This window comes from Anarrhichthys ocellatus, unplaced genomic scaffold (genome assembly GCF_004355925.1).
Source record: "Anarrhichthys ocellatus isolate YVR2014 unplaced genomic scaffold, GSC_Weel_1.0 scaffold2, whole genome shotgun sequence".
Taxonomy (NCBI): domain Eukaryota; kingdom Metazoa; phylum Chordata; class Actinopteri; order Perciformes; family Anarhichadidae; genus Anarrhichthys; species Anarrhichthys ocellatus.
The window spans coordinates 13802493-13828080 of NW_022280032.1; the positions used below are offsets into that span (position 1 = coordinate 13802493).

General features: G+C 41.9%; 1 protein-coding gene across 3 annotated transcripts in view; it reads left to right on the forward strand.

The window, feature by feature from the left end:
* Positions 1-1654: 1654 nt before the first annotated feature.
* Positions 1655-25588, forward strand: part of itpr2 (inositol 1,4,5-trisphosphate receptor, type 2) — a 48413-nt gene continuing 24479 nt past the window's right edge. Inside the window, exons 1-37 of one of the 3 annotated variants that reach the window (XM_031858011.1) lie at positions 1655-2045; positions 6277-6347; positions 6615-6733; positions 6824-6910; positions 7945-8103; positions 8887-8985; positions 9264-9347; positions 9482-9628; positions 10476-10571; positions 10834-10878; positions 12631-12782; positions 13134-13233; positions 13349-13509; positions 13611-13752; positions 14042-14200; positions 14980-15152; positions 15716-15835; positions 16061-16246; positions 16387-16638; positions 16728-16875; positions 17000-17147; positions 17867-18054; positions 18193-18316; positions 18418-18475; positions 18631-18796; positions 19004-19150; positions 19647-19733; positions 19826-19951; positions 20095-20217; positions 20492-20689; positions 20791-21042; positions 21179-21304; positions 21452-21580; positions 21959-22079; positions 22248-22429; positions 22967-23109; positions 23734-23842. In XM_031858011.1, the coding sequence (XP_031713871.1) occupies positions 1954-2045; positions 6277-6347; positions 6615-6733; positions 6824-6910; positions 7945-8103; positions 8887-8985; positions 9264-9347; positions 9482-9628; positions 10476-10571; positions 10834-10878; positions 12631-12782; positions 13134-13233; positions 13349-13509; positions 13611-13752; positions 14042-14200; positions 14980-15152; positions 15716-15835; positions 16061-16246; positions 16387-16638; positions 16728-16875; positions 17000-17147; positions 17867-18054; positions 18193-18316; positions 18418-18475; positions 18631-18796; positions 19004-19150; positions 19647-19733; positions 19826-19951; positions 20095-20217; positions 20492-20689; positions 20791-21042; positions 21179-21304; positions 21452-21580; positions 21959-22079; positions 22248-22429; positions 22967-23109; positions 23734-23842 (5019 nt within the window). In that variant the 5' untranslated portion in view covers positions 1655-1953. Of the gene's footprint in view, positions 2046-6276; positions 6348-6614; positions 6734-6823; positions 6911-7944; positions 8104-8886; positions 8986-9263; positions 9348-9481; positions 9629-10475; positions 10572-10833; positions 10879-12630; positions 12783-13133; positions 13234-13348; positions 13510-13610; positions 13753-14041; positions 14201-14979; positions 15153-15715; positions 15836-16060; positions 16247-16386; positions 16639-16727; positions 16876-16999; positions 17148-17866; positions 18055-18192; positions 18317-18417; positions 18476-18630; positions 18797-19003; positions 19172-19646; positions 19734-19825; positions 19952-20094; positions 20218-20491; positions 20690-20790; positions 21043-21178; positions 21305-21451; positions 21581-21958; positions 22080-22247; positions 22430-22966; positions 23110-23733; positions 23843-25588 lie in introns of all 3 variants that reach the window. The other 2 variants (XM_031858002.1, XM_031858019.1) reach the window with 2 other exon arrangements.

A 25588-nucleotide genomic window follows, 5' to 3' on the forward strand; every position in this document is an offset into this window, starting at 1 on the left:
TTATTATAATACAGAATAAAATATTCAGAACCTTTCTGCTTAAGTACAAATACAACAATATAAATATATTAGCTGATAATACTTGTGCACCTTTACTTAAGCAGGGGTGAGAAAGCATGGCTTTTGAGTAAATGTACATAAAATATCAAAAGTAAAACTACTCATTCTGCTGAAAGATGTCCCCTGTGACTAATAGGCTATGGCCTATCATTGTATATGACATTATAGTACTGACATATTTATGTAAGCAGCATTTTACTGTTTTGTAACTGGTTTAATTGAACAATGCTCTGTTCTTTGTGAGGGGCCACAGGCAAAAGAGGCCGGAAACTACTGGTTTAGTCTTTTCTCACTCATCTCTAAAGTTTTATATGTAAAATCCTAAAAATGTACCATGAACTACAATATTCTGAAACCTTTAGAGGAGTATAAGTATAAATGATCATAAAATACCCAAGTAGAGTGCAAGTGCCTCACAGTTGTACTTATGAACAGAACTTGAGTAAATGTAGTGTGTAAGTTTGTATTTCAGCCAGAAACTACTGTGACTATAAAAAAAGAGAACACACCGACATGTCACAAAGAAACGACTCAACACAAATCACACCTGTCCAACGGAACAATTGTTTCCCATCAGCAACATTTATTTTACAAAAAGCATGGTTCCATGACAACAATAAGGGCACTTTCTTATCAGATTGTTCTACATTACAGTGTATTTCACGGAAATGAATCAGAAATGATGCAACGTATCTCAGTAAGCTTTATTTGTTTGCCATTTTTGCAGAGAGAAGGCTGATTCCGAGTGCACAGAATAAAAATAATTGCAGGGATACAAGACAACACTCTGCATACATAGAGAAATACAACAGTGCAAGTTAACCCTGTCTTCTGCATTTGGCAACAAGTCCTCATCCACATAACACCTTATGTCCTCTCTTGCAATACACCTGGGCAATAATCTTTTTGCATGCCTGGTCCATCCCTGGCAGTCTATGTCCAGACATCCAGCATTATTTGCCCCTAAAATGTAGATATATATATATATATATATAGAGGTCATCAATAAATTCAAACAGCTTCTCAGTGTTGTATGTCTCAATTAGCAATTTATGCAATTTTATTTATTTATTTCAGATGTAGCACAATGTAGCACATTGCAGTCCAGTTTACAGTTGTGTTATGTACACTTAACACTTTTTTTTTATATGTAAACGTGCAAAATGGAGACAACACACAAAGCTTTGCTGGTGGTTGAGTTTGAGGGAGAAAACAGTTCAGGAATTGTGAAAGATTTGTTCACTACATTGCAAATTGTGTGCCAAAGCAATGAAAAGTGATCCACAGTTTAGTCCAAATTGACTTCTGTTTTGCTGACTGTGTGAACACTTTTGAAAAAGGGAAGTCACTAATCTTTATCTTTATATTCACGAGCGTCATCAAGTAATACTCCAATAGAAACAACAAGTAGGCCTAGGTAGTCTGTTGTTGAACAGACTTTATGATACTTTTTCATCGCCCAAAACATTACCCACAATACAGCTGTATTTTCTGAATGCATTTTCAGAATAAAAACAAAACCATGTCATTGAACGGAATTCGCTCAAAGCGCTGACAGCAGCAGTCTCCTCCCCCTGAAGTGGATGAGAAGAAGAGCCTCCGGTAGCTGCCTGACATACAGGAAGAAGTTGAATAAGTCTCAAAACACAGCGCTGTCTTTTAAAAAAAACAAAACGACACCAGTTTCTTTTTTTCCTGCACTTTCGCTCCCCCCCCCCCTCCCTCAATCGACTTGCTGAAATGTAGAGCTGGAACAATGAAGGTGAATCTGAAGACCTGAACTGGAGACGCTGTAACGTGTGGATTACTTCCCCCCCGAAGAGAAGAAGTAGCAGTATTTATTTTTTTTAAATGGAGAAACCGGGACATCTCTAAAACGTCTATTGAGTGAAAATGTCAGAGCACAGGTCCAGTTTTCTTCACATCGGAGACATTGTGTCTCTTTACGCGGAGGGCTCGGTGAATGGCTTCATCAGTACTTTGGGGTAAGTTCCTCATGTGTGCCTCGTACTCTCTGCTCACTGGGGAGTCCACATGGATTAATCCGCTTTGACACTTTCACTTTGCGGCTGACACCACGTATGCCTCTCGCTAGCGTCACACGTTCACTGTAAACCGTTTCAGTCGAACGTTAAAGTGCGAGCTGAGGCCAAGGGCCAACTCTTCACGTTTACGCAAATGTAACCGGAATGCAAAGCAGCGTGTTACCCAGGTAGACAAGCGCTGGTGCTTACAAGCAGAACTTTCTGCTGTGGTCTCCATAGCAGGGTCCGGGGACCCGTGGGGCGACGTGAGGATGTGTCAGGAGGGTCCTCGGCAGAATAATGTATAATGTTTCCAAAAACTTGTTTCCAATCATTGGAAGTTCTGTTAAGGAGTTCTGACGAATTTGAATGCTGCTCACTCCTCCTCACCTTCACCCCGGAGACATTTACAGATATTTCGTCTGTATGCGAGTTCAGTGACCTGACTTGAGTAAACCATTTCTATGTTGAGTGTTTTGTGTCCATCCTTTTTGCATGATATAGCATAGTGCAGCAGCCAAGTTTAGACGAGATCTGAGCCACACTTTGATTTGGAGTTTCCTGCCAAATTCAGTCACCGGGGCATCATTTAAAGCATTGGTGACCAACCTGGGGCTCAGGACTCCCTCAATGGGTCATAACTTAAATGTGAGGGGCCCACAAGATAAGTAATGGGACAGGAAAGAATAAAGAACATACCATTTATATTAACATTTTCAGACTTTTTACTACTGTTTTCTTTTTTGGGGATTGCTGACTGCTCATAAACATATTCCATTCATCATGAGGCTAGTAGACACTTCATGCCTCATTTCAACCTTAAATAGTTTTGGATCCACTGCTTTGTTTTTCTTTAAGTTTGTCTTATCTGATACAGATGCAGTTGTCAGTTTGACTCCATACTCGAGGCTGTGTGTAGGCGTGATGGAACTGCTTTTCACGGTGTCGTTCTTCACACAGCGGTGCAAAGAAAAATGCCATCAGCAGTGTTTTTTGGGGGTTGTAGTTCCTCCTGAGCTGAAAGCCTCAGCAGAAATACCTCTGTGGTTCCAGGTGCATTCTGGCCTCTGAGCCTGCAGAGCAAGCGTGGAAAGATCGACTGGCCCTGAGGAATGAGTGTGCCCCACCCACCTCCTCTCCCTTTTTCTCACCCTGTTTCTCACTCTTTCTCTTTCCCTTTTCTCCCTTAAATCCCTCTTGCAAACAATAACTTCTCCCGACAGCCGGCGTTCTCTGACATTAAAGCCTCTTCTTTAATGCTTTGAGCTGTGGAGAATTAAAACAAATCAAAGGTCAGCAAATGACAGCTGAAACATGTTAGCACCTTGACTTGCAACCTGTTTGTACGCAACAATGTTCCCTGCCTCGCTATCTGCAGGAGTGTACACATCCAACCTACTTTCTCTTTGTGAAAGGCTCCCTTAACTGTAAAGGCGTGTGCCAATGCAAATTTCAGCAACAGCACACACCTTATGAAATGTGAATTTCATAAGGCAAAAGTGCACAGCGGCGATTGTTCACAGCTCCTGTTGTGGTGAAGCAAAGCAGTGAAACTCTTATCAGGGCTTCAATAACTCTTGTAGTTTGACAGGAGTATTTCATGAAGGGCTGTGCCAGAGGGGGGGGAAAAGAGAGAGAGAGAGAGAGAGAGAGAGAGAGAGAGAGAGAGAGAGAGAGAGAGAGTCTGCAGGAAGCTCCCTGAGCCACAGCTCCTGATGTGAGCACAATGAAACCTCAGCTACACAAGGCTGCTCATGCACTTGTTTGCTTTGGATAACATTGAATCTGCAAGTTCTTCACACACCTTACATTGCAAACGCCGAATGACCTTTAAATGCCTTATACGGTCATTTGACTGATCCAGAACCATTTTAGCGACATTGACCTCTTGAATTTTCTCCCATTTTTAATTATCAGAAAGGATGATTTTGGAGATTTGTTGGTTCCATAGTAATCAATCAATTCACTTCATTGTGGACCTGTAGTGTATATATGAGAGATAAATTATAAGACAACTATACAATGATTCTGTGTCCATTATCTACTCAGTGTTTTTCTATATAATTATTTTCCCATTGATTTCTAATATGTTCCATAAGAAGTGAAATGATCTCGGGATGCATTTAAAGAGGGAGTGCATGACTTTATCAGCACATTGAAACATGCAAAAACAGGCGTTGGTTGTTGAGTCTCTCATAGTTTTCTTACAGATGAGTCATACCTCGGTTGACTACTTTTTTTTTTTTTTTTTTTTTTCTTTTTTTTTTTCTTCATTAGAAAACACTTGACAGAACAAGCATACCAGACCTGCTGCTCTGCATTATATTATGCTGTATTTGTTCCTGTGTTGTTGTCTCAGTCCACTCAACACAAGCAATTGCGCTAAATTTAGCTCGTCTGTGTCCAGCGTGCTATCATTGGTTCATGTGTAACTCAGTTACAGAGCAAACTGTTTGAACTGAAGCCCGGCTCTCTGCCGACTTAAAGTTACTTATTTATGAGCTTGAGTGACTTTTCCGGAGAGCCTTCCTGTTTAGCCATTTAGCACTTCATTCTGCTTCCTGTTGGGCTCTATTGTGTCTCATTTAGATGTAACTCTGATACAGACTTGGAGGAAATAGTACACGGCCTGTGGATTGACACTGATCAAGTGCCGCAGCATAAATGGGAAATGGCTCCGCTCCCTTCAGCAGGGCTGCCAGCTTTGTATGAATTGGAGGAATTGTGCATTGCATTATGTTTCTCCTCAGTGGACAGGATGAATGGATGTGCTTGTGCACCTCGGCCTTTGGTGCAAATGGGATAAAGGGAATGGGATGATATGGAGGCTTTGATATAGAAATTCACGGCTGGTGTTATAGAATATATTCCAGCAGATTGAAGTTAGAGCTTTTCTCTGATATGTAGCCACTGCAAACAACCAACAAACACTTAATGTCCCAAACAACACACGTGGACAACTGGTTCTTACTTAAACCAATTTCCTGAAAGAGGATTAGAGTAACTCCGGGACTAAATGAAGGCATGTGTAACTTCAGATCAATGTACAACAGCATCGGATCTACTGACAGGAACAACCAGTCTGGTTCAGTCATTTGGATTAATTACATGTTCTCACGTGTACATAGCAAATGCAGAACAGAGGATTTCACTGCTGCAGTCCAGACCTACATTTGAGTGACAGAAAGTAAAGAACTGATCACTTTAGTGTTTCAGGTATTCTCTTCATAAACCCGTTCTTGTTCCGTCTCCATTGTTTTGCCTGCTTTCGTTCCTCTAATTCCACTAAACAATGTGCTCTCTTCCGTTCCAGCTTTTATGAGCTCCTTCACCCTCAGTCTTCTCAGTGTTGACTGCTAACATAGGTGGCTGAAATTGAAACGTTTTTCAGAAAGCAGTGTTAAACTGGTCTAGACAAAGACCTGGGAAACAGTCCAATGACAAGACAGCCTCATGTTGTGAGATGTAAGATGACAGACAGTTATGACAAGTGAACAAATGCTTTTGTTTTACAGTCTTTGATTGATGTGGTAAATTAGGCTATGTGAATGCATGCGTTTGGTTTTTACTAAATGCTCTTTTGCAACATTCATTCAGGCATGTCAGCTCTTGCATTTACACAACACATCTCAGCTTCCTCAATTCAACTGAACGTCAGTCTAATGTGTGAATTGTACTGACCTGCTGTGCATCACTACACCTGTCAGTGAAACATCTCCACTGTGTAACTAGCCCATAAAAGGTGAATATGTGGGACATATGGCAGTTATCAGGTGGATAACAGCCCTGGAATGCCCTCTGATCAACCCTGCACAGAAAGCACATGTTTTCCTCTGGTGGCAGCAGCCTATCCATGCTCTAGTAACTGATGCTAAACCTAAAAGAGAAGCTCACTCTTCAGTAACCAAAAAAATGTTGGCAAAGCTTCATTTTAAACTCCATGTAGATGTCGGTGGATATCTACCTTTTGTTACGTATAATTAGATAATTCTCTACCCATCCATTTTCACTCTGCACTATGTAAAAGCCACAGAGACCTGGATATCATTTTAGCCTGGTTTGTATTTCTAGATACAACCTCAGACCCCCCCCCCCCCCTTCTTCTTATGGCGAATCATTCATTGAAAAAAAGGTTAAAATATGAGGAAATAGTTCTGATTGAATTCTTATCATTTTGTCCTCTCCTCTGCAGGCTTGTCGATGACAGGTGTGTGGTCCAGCCTGATGCTGGAAACCTGGCCAACCCACCCAAAAAGTTCAGAGGTGTGTAGGAATATACTAGTCACACTGGTTCGAGGTTACACACACACACACACACACACACACACACACACAGTGTCAAGGCTGATTGGGCCCTTTCCGCTCAATGTTTCACACAACATTGTGGTTTTAGAGAAGCTTTTATGTGATTAAGTGACTCCACAGGCGGGTAAATAACCATTTACCTCAAAAATGTTGTTTCACCACATTAAGACTCTTCAGTGGCACTTAACTCGTGTTGTGTTCCTGAATGCCTCTCCTCCTCTCCAGATTGCCTCTTCAAGGTGTGTCCCATGAACAGATACTCGGCCCAGAAACAATTCTGGAAGGCAAAACAAGGAAAACAAGGACACAACAACACTCAGGGAGACCTGTTTAAGAAGTTACAGGTAGAGCTTTTTTAATTTCACAGTCTAGATCTAGATCTCCATATTCATTTGAGCCCCGAAGCTGTAGTAAATCTCTGTCTCATTACTCAGCATGCAGCAGAACTGGAGCAGAAGCAGAACGAGTCGGAGAACAAGAAGCTCCTTGGAGAAGTTGTGAAATACAGTAATGTCATCCAGGTACAGCCCATCTCTTCAGCAAACACCCACGGTGTCAGTTTGTCTTAAATCCAGAGGCTTGTTTTTTTTTTTTGTGTTTACCGAGGTTGTGTTGCTGCCACCTGATAGCTTAGGCCATTTTGAACAAGTCCACAATGGTAGTTTTGGGTTTCACTGATGGCGAAATCCTTGCTTTACGGGTTGAATGGAGGAATGCAAAAGCATATTTAACTGCTGCTGCAAAATGCGTTCAAAGCAAGTCTCCATTGTTCCTTTAGTAAGCAGGCCTTTTTCAATAAGTAGTTTCTTAGTGTTGACTTAAAACATAATTTAGCGCTTGTTTTTTAAATGGAATCGGGAAACGTGTTTTGGGGTAATACACACACTTCTTCAAATGAGGCCACATTGAATAAAATAGTGAACCAACTCTTTTAAATCAAACAAGAAGTTACCTTGAGGCAAAACCTACCTCCGCTTTTTCCTAAAAGGTTCATCTTCTCTTACTCTTGTACAGTGGTGGGAAATAACAAGGTACAATAACTCAAGTCCTGTGCTTAAATACTACCGGGACACACTAAACTTAGGTATTTACCTTTAATGCCCCTTTATAATTTATACTCTACTACAATTCATTTAATTTACTTTCAATACTTTTTTTAGGTTGGACAAAACATGCATTGTGAAGGTGTCACTTTTGGCTTAATTGTGATGGGATGTTTTTGATTTTTTTTTTACAAACCAAAGAAGCAATCGATTAATTGAAGAAATAATCAAGAGATGAATCCAAAAGGAAAATAATCAGTAATTGCAGTCCTATATAAATACTAATTATTGCATGAGTAATAATAATCTAATAAATAATAGTAATATATAATAGTGTAACAGTCCCAAGTTTTCCTTTACTTAAAGTTACATTTTCAATGCAGGACTTTAGACTTATTGGAGTATTTTCAGAGTTTGGTATAAGTATTTTTACTTAACCAAACTTAAGTATCTGAATACTTCCTCCACCACTGCTCTTGCAGTATTTAAACACTCTGAATCTTCTTTCTTAGCTCCTGCACATTAAGAGCAATAAGTACCTGACGGTGAACAAGCGTCTCCCCGCTCTGCTTGAGAAGAATGCCATGCGGGTTTCTTTGGACCCGGCCGGGAACGAAGGCTCCTGGTTCCACATTCAGCCTTTCTGGAAGCTCCGCAGCGAAGGAGATAATGTAGGTCTCCCTCCGCTTGGCGCCACACACATTTCTTTAGACATAAAGTTCAGTTTAACATTCCTCTCTGTTACAAGTACAGCAGGTGCCCGACTTTTTCGTCATTGTTCGTCCTGTCCCAGTAACATTTCTGATTTTGTCCTTCCCCCTTTGGCTTTAGCATCCTATGGTTAAAGGTATTGCTCTTGATTGTGCATGGTGTTTGTGCATTATTAGGTCAGACACAGAATCTCATGTAAAAAGCATGGATCCACCGGGCTTCCCATTGCATGTTAGGCTTTTAGGTTGAGCTTTAAAAGCATCCAGTCGGTCCTTACTTTCTATCTACTTTTTGTCACTGATGCTGTTTCATGTATATTCAAAATGTTTTTGAATACAGCATTGCCATAAGTGTGATGAGCGGCACATTTGTGAAACCACTGTGTGCTTGTGTGTGGCTGGTTAACATGAGATACTGTGTGTCTATTGTTGGGTTAGAGAGCATGTATTATGCAAGCGATAATACGACCACAGGCAGTGTACTTTCAGTCACTATATTTGTATGCTGCATTCATGTTTTGCTCACCATGGTATGAATAAACTAGTTTGCCAACTCAATCACTCTCTCATGTGAAGCTCAGCTTGTTGCTGTTGCACATAGCACCTCCTTGTTTTTTTGAAATAAGGGGATGTTTGCATGGACACAGTCTTACTTCCCGTTTCATCCATTTGACCACTTGTGGAAGTTTTCCAACCTGCGTCTTCACCTGCGTTGGCATATGACTGTCTGTAATTGGGTTCAAGGTGGTGGTTGGAGACAAGGTGGTGCTAATGCCAGTGAATGCAGGGCAGCCTCTTCATGCCAGTAACATCGAGCTGCTAGACAACCCCGGCTGCAAAGAGGTGGGACTAGTTCATCTATATTGTTTCTGTCTGTGCTGAAAAACAAAGTTTTAGTCAAATAAAGAAAGAAAAACCTGTAGTTTTACAATTCGCTTTAGTAGTTTTTGAGGAGTTTTTAATGTAATGCTTTATTGTCTTGGTCCTTTAACTGTGGTTGAAACATTTAAAAAAAAACTGATGGTTTTACAAAGATTTCAACAGACCTCATGTGACTTTTGTATGATAATCATCTAAACTTCATGATGTGTTTGCCCCTTACTCTCTGCTTCATGCTGCAGGTTAATGCTGTTAACTGTAACACAAGCTGGAAGGTCACCCTGTTCATGAAGTTTAGCGACTACAGGGAAGATGTGTTGAAGGGGGTATGTTGTTTTATCGCTTATGGGTTTCCTCCATGCATCTTTTAGCACAACTGCATGTAGTTTGCACGTCTTCAGAGCAAACTGCATGCAGTTATCTTGCAGCAGTGTCATGTTTTGCTCGTGTGGTCTGTCAGGGTGACGTGGTGAGGCTGTTTCACGCTGAGCAGGAGAAGTTCCTGACCTGTGACGAGTACAAGAAGCAGCAGCACGTCTTTCTCAGGACCACACTGCGGCAGTCTGCCACCTCCGCCACCAGCTCCAAGGCTCTCTGGGAGATCGAGGTAAAGCGCACACAGGAATTGACAACGTTGCGCTTTAATTCTGAGAACATCATTGATGCTAATTTATTCATTAATTTATACTGCTCTGGTGACATTTGTCTGAGTGCAGTTTATGGACAAATTGAAATGTATTTTCTGTCCCTTGATTAACAACCAGCCACACATAAACAAAATGAAGACCCTTCTAAAGCCAATTGAATCATAAACTTTGCCCAACTTAGTTTAAATACACATAAATCAGCAAATTATGAATTTTTTTCATGTTCCTAAATTTACACTTTTGTCATCATTACGGAGCGTTTTCACACATTTAGGCCATAATTCCCCATTTGATAATACACACTGTCGGCCATTTGAACCTTTAGTTCTTTGTTATCCACTTTCTGTATGTTCCTCTTTATCAGCTCGCACTGAGTGGAAGTTCCTGTCGTCCCTCTGCTGTGTGTACCAGAATGTGTTTATCTTACCATATCAGTTGATGACATGTTGTTGCACCAGTATGACTAACGCAAAAATTCCTGTTCTACTTGGCACATGGACTCTCATTCTGACACCGCAGTGATGGGCTGAACTAGAACTCATTTGGTTTGTGAATTATTGCCACTTTGAATAACCACTCTAAATAGAAGAGATCATCCTCTGACTGCTGTTAAACCAATCCTATCCTATCAGGAACCGTTCTGTCTGCGAAACAAAACCAGAAACTAAATGAGCCGTGTTACTAAGAAACTGTGAACAATGTTTGAAATGTCCCTCTGCACTGTATCAAACCAGCACAGACTGACACTAAAACACATACACAAAAACTGATGCTTCTAGGTGTCCTTATTTTGTGTTTCCATGCCAGGTTGTGCACTATGACCCCTGTCGAGGTGGAGCCGGCCAGTGGAACAGTCTCTTCCGCTTCAAACACCTGGCGACTGGTAATTACCTCGCAGCAGAGGTGAGTTTTACTCTTTTTAATCCATATCATTTTGTAGCTGCGGGAAACTGAGATAATCTACTTTCCAGTTTCTGAATAAGCACAGTTGAAGGGGATTTTAGGTGGTTGTGCTGTAGATGGCAGTATTCCCATTGATATGGCGTCCATCACCCATCTGCTGTTGAACAGTTTGCATTTGGAGTGATGGGGATGATAATGACAGGATGATCATCAGAGCTTCCTATGTTTGAGGTCACTGAGTGACCCTGCAGTTTCTCTGCAGGTGAACCCTGAATTCAAAGACAACACGGTGGAGCCCAAAGGAGAGGTGAGTCAGTCAAACAAGCACATTCAGCTGCAAAGTCACACACTACCAACTGATTTTTAACATTATTGTGTCTACTAAGTTGATATTTATAATTCAAGACAGCAGCAATGCAAATATCATTTTGCACCATAGATGAGTCAGATTGACCGAAAGAGAGAACGAGCTGGTGAACAAGAAAGAAGATTATAAAAGTGTTTTAGTGGAACCAACGATTATCTCAGCAGCTAAACATTGTCTTCAGACCCGTCTCTGTCTCCTCATCCTTTGGTTATTCAATACCGGCAGTTCTCTAACAGTCGCATACAAACTCTGAATCTATATCTAGACATTTCTTTCAGCTCTTAGCTACCTTGTGCATTTGTATTCTGGTAGTGCGAGGAGCACGCACACCAACTCTCTCAGCCTCACACACTTTCTCATGCACATGCTGAGTTTCAGACACACAGGGGGCTCCTTACATAACGTCTGGGTGTGGGGGTGCCCTGCGAGAGGGGATGGAGGGGAGGCAGACGTGCTGTCTGCTTTGCTCCACTCGCCTGTGCTAAGCTGGTGGGGTGAGTCACCAGAAGAGGGAGGGAGGATTGAGAAGCTGAGGCGTGGAGGCAGCTCTGGGGAGCTTCCCATTGACATGCAGTGAACAGTGGGAGAAATTAACCCTCGCCTTTTTATGTGCTGCATCTGCACCGCGCATACTCTACCAGCCTACGTACCGCAGTGTCTAACATACCACACGGAGAAGTCATGGCTCTCTGGCTACATCTCTGTGTAATTTGATACCTCATTAGTGCAAGAAGCTGTGACAGTATAGTTTGGCTCACATCCGTCCATCCTCAATTATAGATCTTATCAACTGTTGGTCTCATTTATCAGTACTTACATGAGTACGTGTTAAAAGATATGGCAACTTGATACAAAACATGTATATGCTCGGCTTCTCATAGCCATAGTTATACTCACCAAACAAGTTCAGTGAAATGAGGCAGAATTTTTAGAATATATAAATATACATTGTATACATGCAGTCTGGACATGAAGGTAAGAGGAAGTCCTGCTGTGTGCGCTGCCTTTAGCAATAAACAATTCATCAATTAATTAATTAGTGGACAGAAAAATAATTGATATTGAAGTTATCATCATGTGTGATGTCATAATTTAAAGTAATATACCAAATATGTTTTTCTGGTAGCAGCTATAACAATGTGAGAATTTGCCTTTTATATTATTATTATTATTATTATTATTATTATTATTATTAAAAAACTGATTTATTCTGAATTACTATCATTATCTATTATTCTGCAGATTATTTCTCTGATCTATCATTTTGTCGAAAAAATGGTCAACATTTCCCCATGCCCAATGTGACATCATTGCTTCTTTCATCCAACCAACAATCCAAAATCCAAATATGATCATTGATAATATCAATAATAATGATCAATAATCAAAAAAGTTGCAGATGATTAGTTGCAGCCTGTACCTGCTTAAAGTAACATTCATCCACTTGCAACAGTGTTAACACACTCGTGTGAACCACCTCTGCATGCGTCTTTGTTTTATAGACTTGAATATGGACTGTTGTTGTCTACAGTAGACAATCCATGTGTTAATATTGATAAACAACTTAACTATGTGCCATATGAACTTTTAGACTGCGGACGTTAATTTATACTTCCTGGGTGTGCATGGTTGTGTGTATCCTCGCGTGTGTGTGTGTGTGTGTGTGTGTGTGTGTGTGTGTGTGTGCTGCAGAATGAGACGGATATTTTGTTCTCCAAGAGGAAGCATCAAGCAGCAGAGAAGATTGCTTTCACCCTGGTTTCTGTTTCCCACGGGAATGACATAGCCTCTCTGTTTGAGCTGGATGCCACCACTCTCCAGCGTGCCGACTGTCTCGTGCCCAGGTCAGTCACTCACATGGGAGCAACAGCAACAACAAGTTACATCCGCTTTAGTTGCATCCACAGTGGGCTTCTTTCACTATAGTTCACAGCGCAGAACAGTTTAAAATAATATCTATGTAATATATATTTTGACTCCAAACTATCTACTTTTATGAATTTTCTTCAGAAATGTGTCATTGGTAATACTTGCTACTTAACAATTACACAACAGGCCGAATTGCCATCACTTTAGCTATGCTAACAGCTAATTGATTTACCAAGATGGATGCTATTTAGTTCAACAGCAGCAGCAAGCGTACAATCAACTAAAGATCATATGAGATGTAAATGCCTTGTCCCATCCTTCCTTAGAAACTCCTATGTGAGACTTAGGCACCTGTGTACCAACACCTGGGTGAAAAGCACCAACGTCCCCATCGATGCAGAGGAGGAGCGTCCGGTGATGCTCAAGGTCTACACACACACACAGACACAAGCGCACACACACACACGCACACACACGCACACACACGAGTAAAACAAACATGGATGCATTATTTAGACGTTGATGTTGGCTGTCATAATAGATTGGCACCTGTCCGACTAAAGAGGACAAAGAAGCTTTCGCCATCGTATCTGTTCCCCTGTCGGAGGTCAGAGACTTGGACTTTGCCAATGATGCCAGCAAGGTCCTGGAGTCCACTGTGAGGAAGCTTCAGTACGGAAACATCGCTCAGAATGAGAGGAGGTACAGATGCTTGAGCATGACAACATAGGTGACACAAGGTGGTGTGCATGTTTTATGATTTTATGTTATTTTTTGCCTTCATATATTTTTATTTTTTTCAGGTTTGTGACTAAGCTCCTGGAGGACCTTGTTTTCTTTGTATGTGTGGTACCAAACAATGGCCAGGATGTTTTGTCTGTGGTCACCTCCACACCCAACCGAGAGAGGCAGAAACTCATGAGGGAACAGAACATCCTTGCGCAGGTCAGCACGAGTACACACACTCTCTCACTCACTCACTCACTCACATACACACACACACACACTTCTGTCCTTGTAGAATGCAGACTGATCAGAACTTTAACACAAGGCTCCAGGACTGACAAGGGTGCCCAGTGCAAATTTTAAATTGGGTCGTATTTCCATTGGTGTGATATTTTACAGTAACCACAGATTGGCCTCAAGAAGCGTATTCATCAAAGTATCTCCCTGCTATAGTTCGTAGATGCTCGGTTGGTTCTTCATCATTGTATGTGGGTTTCTGTTGCTCCAGATCTTTGGCATCCTGAAGGCTCCATTCACAGATCAGGGTGATGGTCCGTTGCTAAAGTTGGAGGATTTGGGAGACCAGCGCTATGCTCACTTCAAGTACATGTTGAGACTCTGCTACAGGGTGCTACGCCACTCCCAACAGGACTATCGCAAGAACCAGGCATGTTTCCTTCTTTTACGGTCTAATATTGAGTACTCATTGAGTTTCAGGCTCATTAACATGTTAATTATCACAGGGATGTGGGGTAGTTTAAGCATAGAGAGATGGCTTTTGATTGGGAGCATATCAGTATAGATTCTGCCAGACTGTCAGACCACAGCTGCTGTAATGATGCCCTTAATCAAGAAAGTAGTAGTGCTCTGTGGATTGACAGAAAAAAATCATATCAAGTGGTGTGGTCTCATTTATTATTTCAAATGAGAAATAAAATGACAATAGGTCCTCTGCTCCGACTACGTCGGTGCTCGGGCCCTAATTATGAAAGACAAATATATATAAGGAATAAAACACGCACACTCTCAGCTCAGTACACTCATGGATTTAGATCAGCGGCTGATGCTATCAATCAAGCTACGTTAGTTAGCTAGATACTCCTGCATAACTGATTCTACTGAATACTTAAGTGATTTAGGACTCTTATTGTCTGCTGTTCAGCATTTTAGCATGAAAAATGTATTCATCTAACTGAAGAAAATCCATGAACGGGGGTATTTAATTAGCTGTTATGCCATGACCACCACTGGTGGCCTTAGTGAGCAAAAGTGTTCAAGAAATGTTATCTAGTAAAATTGCCAAATATTTTCTAGTTACAACTTTTGAAATTATAAAGATTTTCTCAATTTTTTTCCGATTTGATTTCATACAAATTTAATTCATTTTTTGCTGCTCAGTGTCTTAACGGTTTGTGGTTATGACCATATGTCTTTTGTGCCAAATAGGAATATATAGCCAAAAAGTTCACAATCATGCAGTCTCAGATTGGCTATGAGATCCTGGCTGAGGACACAATCACTGCCCTGCTGCACAACAACCGCAAGCTGCTGGAAAAACACATCACAGCCAGAGAGATTGAGACCTTCGTCAGCCTGCTGAGGCGCAACAGAGAGCCCAGGTCAGACACGTACACCTCCAGAAGAGTAGATGACCCAGGGGAATGATTTCATAACATTGAATATAGGACAAATCTGACATGTGCATGGGAATTTGTAGTCCTACTTAAGACTTTTGTTGCAAATGGTTAATTTTGTAACACAGGGACTGGACTTTGACACAGTATAATGCAGAATAATGCAATCAAATACAATATGTGAATCTTACTTGCGTAACTCTACTTTTCTAAAATTCTCAATTCCATTTTTATCAGAAATTCATTTCTAACCTTTACCATATGGTCACTTTGACGGCATATTTTGTGGTGAGTGGCTAATTGGTATATTAAAAAGTGTTACCGTTATTGTGTCCCTCTGCTTTATACGTTAAAATACAACAGAGTATGTACCGTAAGAGTCATATCTGTTGTATAAAGCAAATTTTTACATGGAAAAAGGGGGAAGAAAAATATGTTATGTACAGCCAGGAACACACACAAACTTCAGTTCATGTGTTCCTTTGCTGAAACGTTGTGTGTAAAACATTTGTTAAACGTGGTGATTCATGTCTGCTCTACTCTTCTAGGTTCCTGGATTATCTGTCTGATCTCTGCGTGTCCAACAAGACTGCAATCCCCGTCACACAGGAGCTTATCTGTAAATTTATGCTGAACCCCACCAACGCAGATATCCTCATCCAGACCAAGTGAGTCACACCCTGTGGTATCTATATTTAAAACATCCAAGTTGATCCTGTCGTATTTCACTCCTTCATTTTTAAACATGTACAAACACGCACATTCAGTACGCTCTAAAGAACGTGCTGCTTCCTCCTTGTGAAATAGATATTTTCAGCGGCCGCAGTTCTACGTCAGAATTTAATTTTTCCAGTAACTATTTGTCACACTCCCTCTCTCGCCCCCCCCCCCAGACTAATCCCTAACACAGAGATCACCCTGGAGTCCTCCTTGCTGCAGGAGGAGGTGGAGGAGGAGGCTGAGGTTTGGCTCTACTGGATCGACAGCCACAAGGAGCCTCACGGCAAATCCATTCGCCACCTGGCCCAGGATGCCAAGGGCAACCACAAGATGGATGTAGACATTATCACCTATTACAGGTGACGATGGCATTGTTGGTTTTAGTTCCTCCATGTGCTGCACCTTATTTCAGTAACACAAAAATAGCTGAAACAAGCCCCCTTCATCTTCCCATGTCAAATCTGCAGAAACAAAAACATGTCCCTTGCCTCCTCTGTAGGTACCAGTTGAACCTCTTTGCTAAGATGTGTCTGGACCGCCAGTACCTAGCCATCAACCAGATCACCTGTCAGCTTCCTGTGGATCTGATCCTGCGCTGCATGTTTGACGACTGCCTGCCCTACAACCTCAGAGCCTCCTTCTGCCGTCTCATGCTGCACATGCATGTGGACCGTGACCCACAGGAGGCCGTGGTGCCCGTACGGTATGCCCGCCTCTGGACCGAGATCCCCTCCAAGATCACCATCCATGAGTGAGTGTCCATCTGCGAGATTATCTGTGTTATGTACGGGTGTATTTTGCAAGTCACCACATGCAGATTGTGAATGTGCTTTCCCACAGGTTTGAGTATGATTCCACTGACACGTCAAGAGAAGAGATGAAGAAAAAGTTTGCTCACACCATGGACTTTGTCGAAGAATATCTTAAGGATGTGGTCAGCCAGCCTTTTCCATTTGGAGATAAAGACAAGAATGAACTCACGCTAGAGGTAAAATAAACACATACAGTAGGCTATTTCACTCTGAAATTGTACTTCATGCATGTGTTTTTGTATGCCACTGTAAGGGTTTATTTATTTTTTATCCTTATGATGATTGACTTCTGTCTTCCAGGTGGTGAATCTGGCTCGCAACCTGGTTTACTTTGGTTTCTATAGCTTTAGTGAGCTGCTGCGTCTCACACGCACTCTGCTGGCCATCCTGGATATTGTCCAGCACCCATTGACCTTCATGAACAAGCTCGACAGGAGCCCAGAGACTGGTCAGTGCAGTTACGCAGCATAAGGGTATTGTGTCATTGAGTTGGTCAACTAAAGTTTACTTTTATACATTGCGCTTTCAACAATAGATAGAAAGTTTAAAGATAATGAGTAAAACTGAATTTAGTTAAGGGACTAAGATAATTAAATGGGGAGGAGGCAGTTCCATAATTTGGGTAAAATAAAACATATGTCTCAGTTTAAAATGATGACCAATGTCCCCACGTTTCTAGATGGAAAATATGGATGCAGCAGTTAACAAATGTATGCAGGAGCAAGACTACGCATGAAAGCATTAGGGTTTAGTGTTTAACCTTTTGTTTTCTTAGACCTGATAAAGAGGCCTGTGTGTCAGTGGAACAGAAATATGAAGTTACAGAAATGGAGACCTATAGATTTGAGGTCTACGACTTCTGCTGATCAGAAAAAGTAGGAAGAAATCTGCTAATCGAAGTGAAAAACTTTCAATATAAGCAGACAGAGTGGTAAATAAAAAGAGTGGTAAGGGTTAATGGACTGGAAACAATAACTGCAGATTTGTTTTTGTTCTGGGCCATCCATTCAACGTCCTCAGGGCACTTGTTTTAGCTTTATGATACACAGTCAAAGTTTCACAAGTTTGAGCTGAAATATGTCAACTATATAAATAGATGTAAACGATAGGCTTTACACACACACACACACACAATGCAGAATGTGTGAAGATGAATGTTTCCTTTAGGCAACAATGTCCTGCGTACGATCCACGGAGTTGGGGAAATGATGACTCAGATTATGATGAGTCGAGGTGTGCCGCACAGCCTCCCTGACACCTCGCCATCCCTGCGCTACGGGAGAGGACACTTCCTGCCAGACAATGAGGATGTCATGGTGATGGACACCAAGCTGAAGATCATCGAGATCCTGCAAGTAAGCGCCACCCACTGCATGTACTTTAAGTTATTGCTGTTGAAATTTGGCATTATTAAAAAGAAAAAAAGAAAAAAAGAAAAAAAAAGGGGGGGGAAGTATTTCAGTGTTTAATTCTATTTTTCCTTTTCCCGTTAGTTCATCCTGAGTGTGAGGTTGGATTATAGGATCACATACTTGTTGTCCATCTACAAGAAAGAGTTTGGGGACAAGGCCGTGATTGACAGCTTTTCCTCTGTGACTGAATTGATCCCAATGACACGTACGACTTTATTTTCCCTCCTTATCCAAGTACTAAAATCTTCTTTTTACGTTATAAATGAGGTGTTTGCTGTCCTGTTGTTCAATTTCTTTTGTCTCCAGCTTCTGAACCGGACATAGATGAGATTGCAACCAATGCAGAGAGCATGTTTGCAGGGAGGTAGGTGAAGCTGTGCTTAAATACAACCGACGATTCACACAGAGAAATTAATTAAATATATAAGTTGATTGTTTTTGAAAGACCTTGTTCCTTAGTCTCTTTGGCAATGATGCATCTGCTTAAAAACTCCTATCTAAGCTTTGTTGTGATTTCAGCTCAGAATTAAGTGCAGTGGAGCTGGACGATGAGGGGGGCAGGACGTTTTTGAGGGTTCTGATCCATCTCATCATGCAAGATTACCCACCACTGGTGTCTGGCTCGCTGCAGCTCATCTTCAAACACTTCAGCCAGAGAGCAGAGGTCCTGCAGGCCTTCAAACAGGTAGGGACACAGCAGTTAAACTGTCTCACTAAGAGCTTCCTCAGCTGGAATCTAGCTCGCATTTTAACAATACGCAGACTTTCCAAAGTGGCTCACTGAGACTTCTTGGCAGAAATATCCTCTCACACACAGTTGTTCTTTTAATATCTTTGTCTGGTTAATTTCTCATCAAGTGTGTTTGTGTGTGTGTGTCTGTGTGTTTTCCAGGTCCAGCTATTAGTGTCAGAGCAGGATGTAGATAACTACAAGCAGATCAAGAAAGACCTGGACCAGCTGCGTCTGACAGTTGAGAAGTCAGAGCTGTGGGTGGAGAAAAGTGGAGTCTACAGCAGTGAAGACCTGGGGGTCAGGCAGGTCAAAGAACAGAACATGGAGGTGCTGTACCATCCATTAATGCTATCTCACATCTAAAAGCAAAAAATCACATTTCAGATTTTAGTGTGACATTTATTTTTCCATGGGAAGTTCCTATATTTATCGTAAACATCCCATCAGTCATTCAGCTGCACTGTAAATGGCTTCAAAGCTGATGGAAAGCTGTTTTGTTGGCTAAGGAATAAGGAATCTGCTGTAAATCACTTTTTATTAGTCAGGCCTGTAACATAGTGTGTAGTGCCTGTAACATAGTGTGTAGTGTGTGTGTTTACGTCATTATTGTCATAATATTGCAGCGATGATAATGATCTGTGCAGGGTCTTTTCCCACCACTGGTAATTAGAGACAGGATGTGATGGTTGTTGCAGCCAAAGATAAACCTTTTGAAGTAAACACAAAAGAATTGTGGAGCTTTACAGAACTATTACTTGAATGTATTTACTGAAAGCTTTTCTTCATGTATGTGTCTTGTCAGGAGGTTGTCCTGAGCCCAGTACAGGATGGAGATAATAAACCTCAAATTGACTGCAACAAAGAAAACAACTACAACATCGTCAAAGAGGTGAGCTCCATGCCTTTATTTCCAGGTTACTCATCTCTTTTTGTTCTGCAGTGCGTCTGTAATACGTGTGTGTGTGTGTGTGTGATATTTAGATCCTACTGAGACTCAGTAAGCTATGTTATCCCGGTAAGAAGAGTCGTGTGCAGCAGCAGAGGCTGCTGAAGAACATGGGGGCCCATACAGTGGTGCTGGACCTGCTGCAGATCCCCTATGAGAATGTGAGTAACAGCCAAAATGAATGACTCGTTGTACTTGATGTTGTCTATGAAATCTTTGCACATCATTATTTCTTGATATCACGCTTTCTTAAATTCTGTCCTATAATCTTTCCTTTTATTTGCTTGGGTCTGCCTTTGCACAGAGTGATGAGAAGATGAATGAAATCATGACCCTGGCACATACGTTTCTGCAGAATTTCTGCAGAGGGAACCATCAGAACCAAGTTCTGCTACATAAACACCTGAACCTCTTCCTCACTCCAGGGGTACATTCACCTTGCTGTACATTTCATTTGTTGTCATGCCTTACTTTTTAGCGAGGTCTTCCTTTCTGGTAGAGCATGCAGTAGCATCCTCAGGATTTATCTATCATGAAAAAGAAATACAACAACAGCCTGACAGCAGGAAAGTGATATGTACTAATTTTGTATTAGCAAGAACAGTTGTCTTTGTTTCTTTTCCTGTTATACAAATTCAACACACTGTTATTCAGATGATCTTCCTCTAAAAGACTAAATCAAATCTCCTGTATTTAACCAGTTGCTTGAAGCTGAGACAATGCGGCACATCTTTATGAACTACCAGCTGTGCAATGAGATCAGCGACCGTGTGGTCCATCATTTTGTCCACTGCATTGAAACACACGGACGACACGTTCAGTACCTCAAGTTCCTGCAAACCATTGTGAAAGCAGATGGGAAGTATGTGAAGAAATGTCAGGACAAAGTCATGACAGAGGTGAGATCCAATGTTTTCAAATGAACACGTTTGTACGTTTATTAATCAGCGAGTATAACTGTAAACCTTTCTTCGGGTCTCTGTTTGTTTGTTTTGTCCAGCTGGTGAACGGAGGCGAAGACGTGCTGGTGTTCTACAACGACCGCTCCTCGTTCTCAGTGTTGCTGCAGATGATGGGCTCCGAGCGAGAGCGGACAGATGAAGATGGAGCTCTGGCCTACCACAACATGCTTGTGGAGCTACTGGCCGCCTGCACCGAGGGCAAGAACGTCTACACTGAGCTGAAATGCAACTCTCTGCTACCGCTGGACGACATTGTCAAAGTTGTCACTGATGTCCACTGTATACCAGAGGTAAGGCTGGACAAGTTTATGGTATAGATAAAAATACACATTTTGTCAAGTTTGCATCCTTGGGTACATTGTTTAGTGTAATTTCATCTGTCTTTTATCTTAAAGTAACCAGGCATCCTTTTTCTTTATCCCCCAGGTCAAAACTGCTTATGTGAACTTTGTGAATCACTGCTACGTGGACACAGAGGTTGAAATGAAGGAGATATACACCTCCAATCATATCTGGAAGCTCTTTGACAACTTCCTGGTGGACATGTCCAGTGTAAGACTCTATCAGACTGATACTTTTCTAATGATGTGTCTAGATACATTGAGGCTTACTCATTTTCTAAATCCATTCACTCACTGCGGTGTGGTGTTGGGAGGAGCTTGTTCAGAAGTTTTACTCCATTTTGTTTTTGCATTTAAGGTGTGCAACACTACCACAGACCGTAACCATGCTGATTTGGCCCTGGAGAAGTATGTGACAGAGACAGTGATGGCCATTGTCAAGGGTTTCTTCAGCTCACCTTTCTCTGTCAACCACTCCAACCTGCAGGTACTGTTTTTCACCTCTGACAAGCAGGGGAAATGTTCCCGCAGAGAGAGGCTCACTCGTGACGTGTCCAAATCCTTTGCCAACTTTTAGCTACTGTACAGTAAAATGATTTGATAGCAGACTGCCGCTTTTACTGCACCCATCACCTGGGACCTTGTTGTTTCATTGCAGACATTTGTATACGTCGAGCAGATGCTTGAGGTGTTTTACGCAGAAGTCTGTTCTAATGTCTGCCATCAGACACAATATTGAAGTGTTCCCGTCAGGATTATCTCTGTTTTTCTCTACACTTATGCCATTTTCAAAAAACAATATTCCCTGCTCTCTCTCTCTTTTTCTCTCTCTCTCTCTCTCTCTCTCCCTCTCACCATTAAACAGGCAAACCAGTCTGTCTTCATCAAGCTGCTTCAGTCTTCTTTCAGGATCTACAACTGCAACTGGATCAACTCTGCTCAGAAGGCTAATATTGAGAGCTGTATCAAAACGCTGGCTGACGTTGGTGAGTGTTGCTACTCTACTGTCCAGTCTTTGACCAATGATAGATATAGAGGCATTGAAATATTGATCAAAATGCAAATCACTAATAAATGTAATCGTAAATGTATGTATTGTGTTGATTTTGTACACAAAATCACACCGACATCCAACCCTTCGTGTTCTTCCCCAGCTAAGGCACGGGCCATAGCCATCCCAGTGGACCTGGACAGTCAGGTCAACACTTTGTCTCTGAAGGTCCATAGCTACATGGTGCAGCGAGCGGCCAAGGACTGGAGGATATCTGCCCGCACACGACCCCGCAAGGAGAACCTGGGTGGCCCTGACTACAAGAACATCATTGAGAAGCTCCAGGTGCACTTTTCTTTCAAACAGGACTATTAGTCTACAGCCACACTGCACGAAGGCATGGCAGAGCTTTGAGCTTAATGCTAAAGTGTTGGGCAAATTCAGTTTTGACCTCATGTTGGTGCTAGATGTAAAGTTCAGGATCATTAGGTTATTACAATCATCTTGAGGAGGGCATGGATGTCATGACCAAATTGTATGGCAATACACCAAAAATAACATTTCACTTAACAACCAAAATTGTCAACCTCATACTGGCAATAGAGGAAAAAGTCAAGTTATTAGGTCACATCCTCTGGGTACCGAGGCTATGTGCACAACATTTCATGGCAATCCAGCAAACATTTGTTGAGATATTTCAGTGTTGACCAAAGTGGTGGACTACCATCCCTAGAGCCGTGCTGCTAGTGTGGCTAAATAAATAAAATACAGAGTCTAAATTTAGAAGTTTATGTGGGCTTTTCTAAATGATTTTTAGCAGAATCATTCTCTACAGGAGAGCATTTGATTGAGCCTTTATGTGTGTCGGTCTTTGATGTACAGGGGGTCGTGTCCCTTCTGGAGGAGCAGTTCAGTCCGAAGGTTCAGGCAGAGTTTTCTGTGCTAGTGGATGTTCTTCACAGCCCAGAGCTGCTGTTTCCAGAGGCTGCTCGGTTGCGCTGTGAGAGCGGAGCTTTCATGTCCAAGTAAGTCACACAACCTGTGTAAGGAACAAATTCCTAATTTTTCAAAGCATGGAGGACTCTTTTAAAAGTGTTAGTGTAGCTACAGAGAAGCGACAGCATGGGTGACATTTAGGTTTAGATTAGGATTTTTGACAGAAGTTGCTGATAGCTGTTAATTATTGCTAATATTTACTTTGTTGCCAAGTTAAAGGTTGGCAGGTCAAAAAGTAGCATTGACTAAAACCTACACTAATTAGGAACTATTATACTGTATGTATTCAGTAGTTGTGGGAGCTTTGGGAAAGAGTTGAAAGTCAAGAATATTTACACAAAAAATATATTTGAAATTATAAATGGAACATTACAAAGACCAAGATGTAGCTTTAAAGTAAACAATAGTAAATATGTAAAGAACAAACTGTGGTCAGTGGATTACTCAAACTAACATGTTAGATATGTAAAGAATATATAGTTTGATACATCAAACCTCCAGGAGTTCTGTTACTCTGCTGCTGCTGCCTGACCTCCCCGGAGAGCAGAAAGGGAGATTTCACCTGTGGTGATCAGTAAAATATCTCTTTGATTTGACTCGACTAGTAGGACACAATTCTAAGTGATACAGCATCTATCTTTTCTCTCTGTCAGACTGATCAAACACACCAAGAAGCTTATGGACAAAGAGGAAAAGCTGTGTATCAAGATCCTGCAAACACTCAGAGAGATGATGGACAAGAAGGAATGCTTTCAAGAGGCTGTGAGTACTTGACTCTGAATGAGGAGAATTTCACATGAAACATGGTTTTAATTGTTATTCTTCACTTTTAGAAAGTAAAACTTCAGAATTCCCAAGAAAATTGTATTAGTTTCTCACAATCTCACTGTTGCATAAAAAATGTAACATTTTCTGTGGATTACGCCCTAACTTCAAGTGCCAGCAATGCTGTACTCCCATCAGCAGTGCGGTGTAGTCTTTGTTTTCTCCCAGGTCTGTCGGCCCCGAGCCCAGACTCCCCTTCATCAGTATGCTGTGGGTCTTTCTATGTTACATAACACAGGGAGGCACTTGAGGACACACTCGCACTGAGCAGAATAGGTGGGAGGAAGTAAGGGAATGAGGAGGGGGAGGAGTAAGAGGAGGGGGGGCAAGCACTGAACAAACAAATCAATACTGCAGCGAGTATGGGGGTGGGGGGCAGCATATCCTGCTGCTGCACCCCCACTCAGCCAGAGGCCTGGAACATGAATGACAAGAGTTGATAGAGGAGACTGAAGGAGGTGGCTGTGTGTGTGTATGCTTGTGTGCATGCTTGTGTGCACCAAGGGGGTGGAGGGTGAGGGCCAAAAGAGTCCGGTATGTAATCACCTTTGGATGGTTTAGAAAAGTTTGTTCCAGCAGGTGACAGTGTGCAACTCACACGGCACAAAATGAGCTGATCAAGTCCAGACTTTAAAGTGAGAAGACAACAACCCAAAAAAACACTGTTGTTCAGAATTTCTCACAACTCAGTTTATTGAACTAAACGTTGTCCTGAAGTGAACTGGGAGAAAGCGTGTGTTGCTGTCCTCTGACCATGTGGGATTTGATGCAACATGATTATTATTTGGCTGAGAATGCTGTCTTAAAGGCTGTTACTGTTGCACCACAACATCACTTGTTGGAACATAATGCATGTATGTTCCTTTACCTTCTCTTTCATTGTAATTGCATTGGCAATACTGTCAAGACTACCTTCCTCAATATAGTGCATGGCAGCCAGTGTCACTTACAGGAGTCAGAATTTTGTTTTCCCTTTTTGTGTTTGCATCTTGTGTCAGTCAGCCAAGCTGGTGTTTTTTTTTTTTTTTTTTTTTCCTTCGAAAAGGCAAATGATTCAACCGTTTTTTGGAATGAGACAAACGAATTTAAAGTAGAAAAAACATCACTTTTTTTAAAAGCGGCTCAGCGCATTCGAGCAGCCAGACAGTGCGGTAACGATATGTGAAATGTCAGTTTGTGTAGGTGTGTGTGAGTGTGCTCAAGCATGTATTTGTGGCCTCTCTTTGTCATATCCCTGTAGCCCTGAGCGTGGAGCTGCAGCCTCACTGCACGAGAGAGAGAGGGAGAGAGAGAGCGCGAGAGAGAGAGAGAGAGAGAGAGAGAGAGAGAGAGAGAGAGAGCGCGAGAGAGAGAGAGAGAGAGAGAGAGTGGGAGAAAACGATTGATGGAAATAATGAGAGAGGGAGAGGCAGACAGACAAAAACAGAGGGGGAGAGAGAGAGACAGAGTGACAGCATAGGCAGCAGAGGTTGGTGGCTCCCCTGGGGTGCAGTGAGTGGGTGGAGGAGAGTGAGAGAAAGAGATGGAGGGAGGGAGCGTGAATGAGGGAGGAAGGGAGGGAGGCAGCCATGTGAGGAGCCATGTGAGTGGAAGGGAAAAAAAAGTGGGCAGCGGCTGCAGGGTGAGGGATTGGAGAGAAGCGGAGTCTGCTCAGTCCATGAGGAGACAGGGCAGGGGGTGCAC